Raw genomic sequence first — 12,630 nt, 5'->3', positions numbered from 1 at the left:
TCACGTTGGTTTTACACCTGTGTAACTCCGCTGCCTTCTAAAGCTATGCCTGATTCTCATGAATGTGAGAGCAGAATGGGGCTTTGTCACGAGGACCTTAACTATGTTCTTTCTTGTTTGCTGTTCTCAATATAAATAATTATTCTGGCCGAAAGTATCTGTGTATGGGGAAACAGCAATTGAGGTGTATGCTCTAAATCAACACATTTTGGCTAATAAGCTGAGATAGGTAGGAGAATCATTGACTGACATGCACCCAGCAAGCAATTCTTCTCACGATTTAAAGCAACTTGAAATTTAGCCCACTGCCTCTGTAAAAGCCTGCTACTTGTTAACGGAGACATGTCGGGGGGGAGGGAGGGAATTAATTCACACAAGAAGTTATTGTTAAAATAAAAGTAACGGTAAAGCTTCCATCCAATATCTAATTAAATTTTTCCTAAAACAGTAGATCCATTTATAATACGTGAAGCCTGATTTTGTTCTCATAGGAATGGGCTGGTTAAGGATTTTATTACAAATATTTATTTACTTCTCTTGCCACTTGCTGGTTTTATTTTTAATGGATTTGCAAAGCTGCAGGAGAGCTGCAGGGGAGAGAAAGCCTCATGGGGAACCCTTTGTGTCTGGATGAACTGGAAAAACAAACTCTAGGATGTTCATTTGCCATGAATCACTTTTCACATTACGTGCGTAATATGAATGAGGCGTCTGTGAATCTAATTCCCTTTGTCCCAATAGTAAAGCAGATTAGTACGATAGAAGAGACGCAAGGCCAGCAAAGCAACCAACTTGAAAAGGAAGCACTATTCAGTGAATTCATTTTCAGCTATTTCAGCGCCGTTTGCTCCTTTCCTTTTCAACAGATTTAAAGAACAAACCTACAGTCCACAGGAAATGCCTCTTTTAAGCATGTCTGCTGCAGTCTAGCTAAGCATGGTAGCAACTTTCCACAGCCTGATTTCTTCCTACTGTCACACCAGGTCTCTTGTCACTCTAAGTGGGAGAAGAGAAAACATGCACCTCCACAGCCAAACTTTACCTTAGGAAAACAGTAGATCTATGCCATGACAGCCTCCTGCCTCGATTTCACAAGAGGGGTAAGAAGGATGAAGATTAAAGGGTTTTGTCTAACTTCAAGACAAAAATTCCAGTTGCACAATCTTTTTGTGCCAAATTACCTCTATTTTTGGCAGCTATTTATTAATCTTCGGAGAATTTACATGACTTGCTTCCTCTCCCTGTTATCTTTGATCTCAGCAGGAGGTTTTTATGAAGCAAAAAAACTGAAGGACTAAGCTCATTCCAACTAGAAAATCAGGGCTTGCTCAGAAACTTAACCCTTTCACTCATCACCTGGAATGGGAACCCTCCCTGGTATGCAGTAACAACTTTATTTTCCTTGTAAATATAAAATGGAATTTTAAAGATCTCACCACAACTTTTGTAATATATTTCCAAATCGTTCTCCTTGCAGACTGTGTGCGTAGGCCACTTTGTGCTGAGACTGGGATAAAACAGGACTAAAATGAGAATGGCAGCATTAAGCATCTTCATGGTGGTGATGGTGAGGTGGTCTCTGTAATTATTTCTCTCTCTTGTCACCAAGGCGAGGAGGGTAGTTTTCTACTTCCTCTCTCCAATGACTGTGACAACTGTAAGAGGTTACAATATTAACCTGCACAAGGATTAAATGATCCAATACAGGCTCACAGCTTGAAACAACGTAGTGTAAGCAAGTGGCTAATCAGAATTCTGAGTGTGTTAGTTCCGTGTGTTGAGACTTCTGCTTTCTGTTTCATGTTAGTTTAAGCTAATGATGAATGATCTACTAACACCTTCTCATTGGAAATCTCCACTCGGCAGCCTTAATTCTTTGTTGAACTAGATAGATAACTATTTAATCTCTCCCAACTTCCATTCTCATGCTGTAGTTGGGTACTTGGGGTCTCAGAGTGTAAGATTATCTTAACTTGGCATTTCAGGCTGCAAAACACAGGCAAAATTCATAGAATCGTTAGACAGGAACTGGCCTCGGGAGGTCTTGTAGTCCACTCCCGGCACTCATGACAGGACTAAGTGTTATATTCTTCCACCCTTACTCACAGTGAGTAGTATCTTGCTGTTTGAGTTGCCAGTTTACTTTCAATTAGACTGTTTGCAAAGGAAAGTACTACTCAAGGTGAGTAAGGGTTGCTGGTTTCATGTGACACCTGGAGGTAGAAAATGCCCTAATCTGGCACTCCTCTCCACTGAGTTTAAGTTCCACTTGGATGTAAGCTCCGCTTCCTGAATTTGATTGTCATTACATTTATTTTAGCAGTGAGTTTCTTTGCTAAAGAGAACAGAGCTTTGTTGTTCAGTAGACTTGATTCCCCTGGAGCCTGAGTCTTAGGAACACAGCTTCAGGAAGTATTCCGTTACTTTTGGCTGTGCTAAAAATTATTTCAGGTGTGCAATGATGACTCACCTTTCAAGTCCTGATTTAATTATTTTTGGCATTGCATTGATTAACGTTCCTCTTCTGCCTCTCTTTTAAGCCCGAGCTCTGGATTTTTCTGCATATGTACTGGCTGTATACATGCACACTACTGAAGTTGTACATTTCTAATCCAGGCTGATCGTTCCATACAACGTGGCATGTGTAAACTGGCAATTCTGGAAAACAGTGAGGAATACACAGTAAAGAAGCCAGGGCTGCTTTAGCTGCAGCAAACATCTGTTGGGTTTGAGAATCAAGATTTTCAATTGGCTTTCAAAATTTAGTTGCTAAAGCAGGAATTTTTTGGACTGGAGCATAACTGGGAAAAACCTTCAGGCCAAACTCAGCCCTGCAGCAGGTAGGTGCAAGTCTTTTTGGCAGAGCTGAGCCAAAGCTGACGCTGGCCCCGTGGTTTGATGGGCTTGGTAAAATATTGGTCTGGCTCACTGTGTTTTCCCTATTTCAAATCCTGCAAGGTGGGCACGTGTGTTAGATTAATGAGACATGCCTTTGGAAAAGTGGCTCTCTCCTTTGTCTGTCACTCTGCCATTGAGTAGAGTTGCAGGGGAAACAAAAAAGAAGCACATATGTGGTTGAGAAAACAAAAATGCATGCTACAAGTTTATTGGGAAGTAATACTTAACAATGGGAGCCCTTCGGTTCCGCAGTTCCTGGGGGTGAAATCCTGGCCCCACTAAAGTCAAGAGGAGTTTTCCCATTGACTTCAATCAGACCAGGATCTGAACCTTGATGTCTTTTTTTAAAAACTGACATTTCAATTACCAAAGCTGGCCAGTAAGATCTGCAACTCCAGTGTTATGTCACCCTCTGCCTGCCCTCATTTTTTGGGGGATTAATCACAGCTTTTTTTTTTAAAGGACGTTTCCAGTCCTGTTCACTGTGGACAGAATCTTTAAAATATACACTCATGTTAATGTACTAGTAAGGGTGAAAGTTAACTGGCACTGTCCTTTGTTAAAAACTCATGTGTGTTATGGCTCCCCATACAGCCCATGAAAGCCAGGTCTGAATCATGTGGTTCAGGCCCATGTCTAGTTTTGCATTCTTTAGGCACTAGTATAATAGTAAAGCATGTACTCTGTGGTCAGGTTCAGAACCCAGGCAGCTGTGCTTCATGCAGAACATGCACCCTGGCCAAGAGCGGGGTTGCTATAGATCTGTTTGGTTTGATCGAACAATTGATCAAACAAACCCAATAGCGATGTCTGATTAAAGCAAAAGAAATTACCCAGGGAACGTGATAGGGAAACTGTATCTGGAATTACTGGTGTACAGGCTGTGGTTAATTTTGATTATAACACAATCAATGTAAACCCTTCAAAATAAAATGCTCTGCTCACTAAGAACTACATACAGGTGAAACTCTGGAGTATCCCTGTATGTTCAGTGCTACTGCAATTTGCAAAGTGTCATGGATAGAAGCTGTTAAAGCACAACTATGACTTCTGAAGCCAAACATTGTGAATGATCATAATGGTGCTGGTCATGGATTTCATTCTTTAATTCAAAACGCTTGTGCTCTTTGCTTGTGTTCCGAAAAAGCTCAGAGTGCTAACTGGTCAGAAATGGTTTTCCCATCCTGTGAAAATGTTTCAGATTAAAAAAAAATTCCCCATTCCACAGGCTGTCTGGATTTTTTGTGTGAAAAAATTAGAGTGAGAGAGATCCCCCACCCCAATGGTCAGGGCACTCCCCTGGGATGTTGTGGTAACGTGACAGAGAGGGTGGATCAGGGAGTTGAACCTGTGTGTCTCACATCCTAGTTGCAGGCTATTCTGGGGTGGGGGAAATCTCTTTCTGTCTCCGACTATAAATTCTGTCATGGGCCTAAGAAACATTTCTGATGAAATTTTATCAAAACTGATATGTTCCCACAATACTTCTTTTTTGGTGAATCAGCATTTTCCAATTACAAACTATTTCATCGAACAATTCCCAATCGGCTCTAGTCAGAGGGCTTATTCTTTAGTCTCCTGGGTCAAGACTGTGATTATAGGATTTATTGCCACAGTGGGATATGCAATAATTATTTTTGTTCATGGCAGTGCTGTAATGCAGTAGGTGCTTTTCAGACATGCAAGGATGAGTGGTCCCCGCACTGAGAAGCTCACAGTCCACGAATCAACAGACTTACGGGAAGCAGAGCAACAAGCACAGATTTTGTTGGTACAAGTAATCCTGCTTCACAGAAGGCAGGATGACAAGTGGTTCTTCCAGAGACTTAAATGTGGCCAGGGTAGGACAGGGGCTTTGCTGATGAGCTCAGGGAACTCAGACTGTGCACAGGGGACCGTGTGGCAAAACAGTCCCTCTCTATTTAGATGAAGCAAAGTCACCCTTTTCTGACACTGTCCTGTCACTGTCTCTAACAGTTACATCTGAAAATCATTTGTAGGTGCCTTTGGAATGTACCAGGTTGTACCAAATAACAAGTATTTTATAGACAAACATCCTGGAAGGGACATGATGACGCTCCTAGAAAGAGTTTTATTACCAATCCCATCTCCTCTGTGGACTACTCCTTCAAACATGAACAGCCCTCCCAGACTTCTATGACTTGTGGGATGAGAAGCTGTGTCTGGTCAAACAAGCAAGTATGTACCCAGGAGTTTCTGTGGGCTTGTGCAGATGGTGCTGAAACCAGCTCCACGGCATCATCACTTCTATTTTTAGTGAGTATAGCTAGCCTGGGTACACAAACTGTCATTTGCACCCCTAGCTGCAATGTGGACTTACCCTTGGTTTCCCTCTAAGAGCCCTGCAAAGCCAGCACCACTAACAGGAGTAAAGAGTAGTAAACTTACACTTGTCGCTACTCTGTTCTATATAGATTCTTGCACTGTCACTCATTACTGTAGTATGGAGCATCTTCCAGTAGCTTGTTAAGTGATATGACTTAAGTCTCTCATGTTGGTTTGCTCTCTCTCTCATCTTCTCCCCAGCATGAGAGTTGTGTGTGCAGGGTAGTGTTTTGTTTTGTTTTGTATTTTTACATGGGCATGCAGCTATGTGGTTAGATTAGAGATGACAACAACAAAAAAGTGCATCTTGTACTTGGAGCACAAGGTTTGTGATGTGACTAAAATGAGCAGAAAGAACTATATATTCAAGGAACTGAGACTTTAAGACGGTGCCATTTTGAATTAGTGTCTTCAGACATGTCCATTCTTTGCTGGTATCTCAGCCTTCCTACCTTGTGCCCTTGTGAATAAAGGAAGAGGCTGGCAGGGAAATTGAGACTTACTATTGCTCAGTGCAGAGACTATACCAAATGCATAAATTTAACTTGTGCTCACTGGTTGTCAGCTCTGGTTGCTCACAATGCAAAAATTCACAGGCTCAAGACCAGAATGAAATTTTTACCTTTGAGTCATGCAGGTTTTCAAGCTCTCCTAATGCTGAAAGTAACAACTTACAGCTAATGGTGCAAATAGAAAAAAACATTCTCCTGGTCTGAATTTTGTATCCCAGTGAGAAAGATTTTGCTGGCCTCTCTGGAGCACTCTTACCGACTGGAAGGAGTCATTACAATATTTGTCAGATCTTCCACTGTGCCTGCATTGCCCCTTCCAACACTCAGTGGTTTCACTTGCTGTGCATGTTGGTGGTAGTGATGTGGTGTGAAATTATTCTGGTGAGCAATCTTTAATTAGCTAAGAAAACAGCCTCTGGCTTTCAATGCACTCTGTGGGCTTCATTATGTCAGGAGTCGGTTTCTTCTGCAACGACTTCATGACCATGTGCTCATGAGCTAGAGCAGCTGTTTGGCAATCCACTGTGTTTAAACTGGTATTGGAATCAAAACTGCAGTGGATCAATGCCTGTGATAAAACCCATTCACCCTACCAGGTGGACTACATTTGTTTGCCAACATTGCAGCAATGATGTGCAACTTTGGATCAATGTGAATCAGCACTGCTTAGACTGTAAGAAATGACAGCTTCCCACAGCAGAGACAGATGAACTAAAGCATATTGTTTTGGGTTTCTTTGTAGTCTGCTGCTTCTCCAGGTGAAATCAATGGGAGTCTGGTTCCATTTTAGCTAATTGAACTTTCTGTATGTTCAAGGGGAAATGGCTGCCTCTGTGGAGTAAATTCAGCACCACTCGCTGCCTAAGAAATACATGTACAAGCAGACAGGTATCTCTTTAATAATACTTATTGAGACGTTCTGACAGAGTCAGAGTCAGTAGTGCCCTAGCAGTCAGAGTCAGTAGTGCCCTAGTAGTTTTCGCATGTGAGGAATGTCAATTCTGTTCTGGATCAGATTCTCTTTATAGCTGACTTAGAGAAAGAGAGGCAGGTGGTGGGAAAAATCAGAGTGGTGCCCAAATAATCTATATAGCCTGGGTAAAGTAGCAGTGAAGCTGCTCAAGTAATTACCTAGGGTTCTGGATGGGTTTGTACAGTCCATGCTGAATTTCGTGCTGCCACAGCTTCACTACTACTGGTACCCAAGAGCTAGCTACATTAAAGCTAGCTGAGGGATGTCTGCATGAATTGCGCTCACGCACCATGATTGCAGAGTAGACATACCTTGAGTATAATCACATGAAATTCTATCCAGTCAGTCACACAGTTACCAGAGGGGACCCTTGCGAGATTTGGGTTTGGTTTGGATAAACATCCACAAGGAGGGAGAACTGTCTAAAATGGCTGTGTCGTCTGTGTAAATGAGTTTCATTCTTGATGCTGATAGTTTCATTCTTCAAGTGGTCATGCAGCTGCTCAAGGAGGTCATGATCACTCACAGTGAAGTGATCCTGTGTTAATTATGGCCAATCTGGGCTTCCAACCTAAGCCACAAATTTTAAAAATTGAGGATCTAAAGGTAGACACCAAAATCAATACTTTATATATAAGTTACAGTGCTCAGAACTTTGGAAGAACAGGTCACTTAGGTATCTAAATTCATATTTAGGCATCTAACTTTGGACATCCAAAGCTGAAACTTTTAGCCTAAGTGTCTTTTAATACATCTGAGTAGAAAAAACCAAAACAAAAATAAATACTTGTGCAGGAGTTTTCCCTTAAATTTATTATAGCGGTGTGAATAACTGATTTTTCAGTTTGTGTACAGTACTGATTTTTTTTTTAAGAAAAAGGTCAGTTTTGGGCACCCTGAAACAATTTTTAAAAAATGTTCTGTGAAACAAAAAGTTAAAAAAAAAAGGTTTTTTTTTTTTATATTTTAAAAAAAAATTGTCTATGAAATTGAGGTGCATTTCAAAAAAAGTCATTTTGAATTGAAAAACTGAAACATTTTGTTTTGAAAACTTCAGAATGAAATGTTTCATTTTTTGGTTTGGGGTTGATTTGGTTTTTACCAGAACAGTTTGACAACATTGACACAAATTGTTTCATTCAACTCGAATCTCTATTTTTCACAGAAAAAGAGTTTCCGCAAAAAATGTTTGGTTATCTCTACTTGTGAACCAATAAGATATTTTTCCTTACTAGATTTTACAACTTGTGGCATGAGACAAGCCTTTTAAAAACATCTAACTTACGATCCCCTTGCTTGGAAAATGCTCTTTAAAGGACCTCTTTCAATATCTTTCTAAAATCCTTTATAAAGAAATCAACTACCATGTCTACACTGCGGGGATTATAGTGGCACAGTGCTGCTATGTGCCATAGCTATGCTGGCATAACCCCATAGTGTAGATGCAGTCTACAGTGCGGGAAGGATTTCCATTGCTGTAGGAACTCCACCTCCTCAAGTGACAGTAGTGAGGTCAATGGAAGCAGTCCTCTGTCAGTCTAGTTGAATCTACACTGGGGATTAGGTTGGCATAGCCACAGTGTTCAGGGATCTGGATTTTTCACACCCCTGAGCATTGTAGCTAAATTTTAAATGTAGACCAGGCCTAACATTAACTGGCCAGGATTGTGCCCTGGGACCGAGTATAATTGTCATGGAACAGTCCACCAACTAGAGCAAATAGTACAGTACTGCAGGAGTAACTTTAGAACTATAACACAATGCTTTGCGCTTCTTCATTGCCTTCCATCCAAGGATCTCAGTGCTTTACAAAGGTAGATAAGTTATTGCCAATCATTATACAGTTGAGAAACCTGAGGTATAGAGGTGGTGATGGTGTGAGGCTGGTATGCTGATGCAAAAGCACCCCCTTTGGCCTGGTGGAGTGTTACACCAGCATTTGCTCTGGCAAAGCAGTCAGTCAGTTTGCTTTGCCCAGGTCCTGCTGGGGTATGTGGGTTTTCTCCTTATTCTTGTCAGAGTCCATTGGTCCAGGTGTCCAGGGGGCCTGGAAACCCCCTCAGTTCTTAAGTCCCTCAGGGATAAGTAGGGGAACCCAGGCACACCCACTCCATTGGGTTCCATTTCAGAGCCCTTAAGCCAGCCAGGCAGAATTGGGACTCAACAGCTCTCACTGTGCCCTGAGCTCCTTCCTATCTCCTCTGGTTTTTGTAGGCTTTTCAGCCTGTTGGCCCAGATGTCCCTTCTCAGCATGCTGTCTCAGAGTGGCTTCTCAGCAGCTTGCTGGCAGGAGTTCCCTTCTTCAGCCCCTTTGTCCCTCTGCTTCCCAGCTCTTTTAATCTTCCCAGCTGCTATGAGTCTGCCAGTTAGCTTTGGCCAGCAGCATCTGCATTAGCTGCTTGGTTGCTGGGACAGGATGGAGTATATACACCACATGATATGTGACCAAGGTGGGCACAAAGCCAGGAATAGAACTCCCATGTTCCCAGTTCCTTGCTCTAAGTATTGGACACTACTGCCTCAGTATCTACTGTACATGCAATCGAGCAGATTGGAAATGTATGGCGCTATGTCTACCACAGGGTCACAACTGCACTGTGGGAACAATCTTGTGTTCTTTAAACCAAATCTGTGGACATCAAGAGAAGGTAACTGGGAGTCTAAAAGGAGTCAGGTCATTTCAGAGCCTGTCATTAGTCAAACAGCACCTAATTTTGCCGGAATGTGGTGTCCCTCTCCTTTTCTCACCTCCTTAAATAAACAGTGGAAAATAAACTCCAGCAACGCCTCCTAGATTTTTAGACACTGGTTAGTCTCCCAAGCCCCGCATTCTTAAATCCTAGATTAAAATGCCAGTGGCAAGAGGTTTAGATTGGGATCAATATTGGAAGTCTGTTCGGACTACTTTTTCTTCCCCTTTGGCATTTCCACTGTTAAAGTGGATGGTGTGTAGATGGGTGGGCTGCAATGTACGGTAACATTAAATATAAATATTTAAGCTTGTTACTAGAATGTACAATGACGTTAGATATAAATATTTAAGGTTGTTACTAGTGTTTTAAAAAAACGCTGAAGAAAAGCTATTTCTATATCAGCCACCAGGTGGTACTGTTAGTTTAAATTCTGAATGGTAGTGTACAGTATATCTTGCTATAATACAGAGTTATTGACCTGAATGTAAATCTTCCCTAACACAATGCATTTAATTAAAAAAAAAGAAGGTCTGTATCTCCAGTCGGGCTCAGGCTATAGTGTCTCACCTTTCTGCAAAGCCTAGGGCAAGCAATCAAAGGTTATTTAAAGTTTGATTTTTGAGAACCTACCTAGAAAAAGACAAGACAAGCCCTGATGCCTCTGCCTATTATGGAGTGTTGAGACCACTTGGCAGGTTTTCCCAATTTATCTTGTATTCACCTCACAATTTCCAATGTGGAGCTTTCCAGTACAAGCAATAACCGTCACTAGCAATGCAGTGCAAAGCTGGAAACCTCCTTGGAAATCTCACATCCTGAATACTAATGGAAACTTAAATGGCGATAGAGGATCCATCCCCTGCCTCCTGCAACTCCCAAAACAATCAGCGTGCATGAAGACAGTTGATGAAGAACAATGCCAGTGTAAAATCCACTTTCTCACAACCCGCATCCCTAAGCACCCCCCTATATCAGTGTTTTTTCAGAAGCACCCAATGCACGGAGAGAGGTATGTAGGCAGACATCCATGCTAATTATGGGTCTGATATGTCCAGGGAGTGTGTAGAAGAAGAGTGAACTTCCAAAATGCAAAGGGAAGGAATGCAAACTATGGCTCTGACCCTGCAAAGAGCTGAGCACATACTGCAAGATGTGGAACCACCCTGATTTCTATTAACTTTGGTGGGAGCCGACTGCATTTGTCATCTCACAAGATTGCACTCTGTATTAGGAAGTCACTGATCTGTGGTCTCTACGTGCATGAGGTGTGTCACGCGCTGGCATTAATAAGATCAGCCAATGAATGTGCAGAGAGGAGAACAAACTAAAGAATGCTCCCTCCCTGCTGTGTTAATTTTCTGATGTTGAGAGAAGGCTGAAAATAAAACCTGGACACAACTGAACACATGAGTCCAGGTAGCTGCATTCATGGCTGCTGTAGGCAGCACTGCCAGTCGGTCTCCTTGAAATAAACAGGCTCTCTCCTCATTTGTTTCTCACTGTCAATATGATGATTCCAAGTAGATTTTCTTCTGTTTGTGTTTGCTGCTTGTCCGTGCTGACAAAACACGTGTCGTTTGTAACTACCTTGTTTCAGCTGGCTGCTATTCCATTTTAATGTGGGCGCTTTATCAGAGGTCATTTAGTCAGTATGTTGCTGAGCCATTTACAAATATGAGCTGATGAATATTTCATAGCCGTTCACCAGGAATTCTGTTGAAGCGTAGCTTCATGGCAATGAGTCAGTAAGTGATGCGTTCATCCTGAAGCTGTTTCCTTGCTGCTTCTCTCATCAGATGTACTAATTACGGACATTGAGAGAAATCTTTTTTTTTTTTTTTTTATGTAGGAACACCTTTTATTTTCACTTTCTCCCGGGCTTGAGTCTAGCTATTGTGACAAAGTTCCTCCTCTACCTTGGTGGGTCCTGCGCTTATTTGGCAGCTTTGCTCACTTCAGTGATCTTCCCCACAGTCTGGGTCAGCTTCTCTTGTGTCTGATCAGGAGTTGGGACGTTTGGGGGGAACCCGGGCCCACCCTCTACTCCCGGTTCCAGCCCAGGGCCCTGTGGATTGCAGCTGTCTATAGTGTGTCCTGTAACAGCTGCATGACAGCTACAACTCCCTGGGCTACTTCCCCATGGCCTCCTACAAATACCTTCTTTATCCTCACCACAGGACCTTCCTCCTGGTGTCTGATAATGCTTGTACTCCTTAGTTCTCCAGCAGCACCGCCTCTCATTCTCAGCTCCTTGCGCCTCTTGCTCCCAGCTCCTCACATGCACTTCCTCTCCTCTGGCTCCCCTCCTGCCTGACTGGAGTGAGCTCTCTTTTAAACCCAGGTGCCCTGATTAGCCTGCCTTGATTGGCTGCAGGTGTTCTAATCAGCCTGTCTGCCTTAACTGGTTTTAGCAGGTTCCTGGTTACTCTAGTGCAGCCCCTGCTGTGGTCACTCAGGGAACAGAAAACTACTCATCCAGTGACCTGTATATTTGCCCTCTACCAGACTCCTGTACCCCACTGGTCTGGGTCTGTCACACTATATATTCCTTGAGTATGCACCACTCAAGGGAGGAGTCTATTTTAATTGGCTGGATAAAACGAACAGACATTCTGCTTTCTAAGGTCCAATCTCAGTTCTGATTTCTCTGTGCGTGCTGGAGAGAGATAATGCTGGACTCTAAAACTAAACCCTGATTGACACTACAAAATGACTTTGGTATAACTACATTGCTCAAGGATGTGAATAATTCACACCTCTGCGTGACATAGTTATACCAGCCTAAGCGCCAGCGTTGACAGCGCTATGTTGGCACGAGACCTGTTCCTGCAGATGTAGCTAGTGCCTCTTGTGGAGGTGGTGTTATTAAGCCGATAGCAGAGCTCTCTCCCATTGGCTTAACACGTCTTCACCAGGTGCACTACAGCAGTGCAGCTGCATTGGTGCAGCTGTGCTGATGTAAATGTCTAGGGTAGACCCACCCTATTTCTCTCTTCACTGCTGAAAAGGTGTGTTTTTATATCAAGAGAGCTAATGGAAATTACTTATCAGTTTTTATCCTGGTATAGCTAGGTGAGGTCAACAGCAGGTGGTGGGGTGAATGTAGTTTTGTTAATGTCTGCTTGAGTTTGCACAGTGCCTACAGTAGTTCTGAGAAGTGTGAACTGCCCTATTCATCTCAAAGAATGACTAAACTTCGATGCCTAAT

The 12,630-nt window shown here is 42.5% G+C and overlaps 1 protein-coding gene across 1 annotated transcript in view; it reads right to left on the bottom strand.

The window, feature by feature from the left end:
- LY86 (lymphocyte antigen 86) overlaps positions 1–1,694 on the bottom strand; it is a 46,339-nt gene extending 44,645 nt beyond the window's left edge. Inside the window, exon 1 of the mRNA XM_050940344.1 lies at positions 1,437–1,694. Within this exon, the coding sequence (XP_050796301.1) occupies positions 1,437–1,557 (121 nt within the window). The 5' untranslated portion in view covers positions 1,558–1,694. The remainder of the gene's footprint in view (positions 1–1,436) is intronic.
- Between the last annotated feature and the right edge of the window lie 10,936 nt (positions 1,695–12,630).

The sequence above is a fragment of the Gopherus flavomarginatus genome, chromosome 2, assembly GCF_025201925.1.
Source record: "Gopherus flavomarginatus isolate rGopFla2 chromosome 2, rGopFla2.mat.asm, whole genome shotgun sequence".
NCBI classification, from domain to species: domain Eukaryota; kingdom Metazoa; phylum Chordata; order Testudines; family Testudinidae; genus Gopherus; species Gopherus flavomarginatus.
The sequence above is the reverse complement of the archived record's forward strand: the minus strand, read 5'-3'. Positions and strand labels throughout refer to the sequence as shown.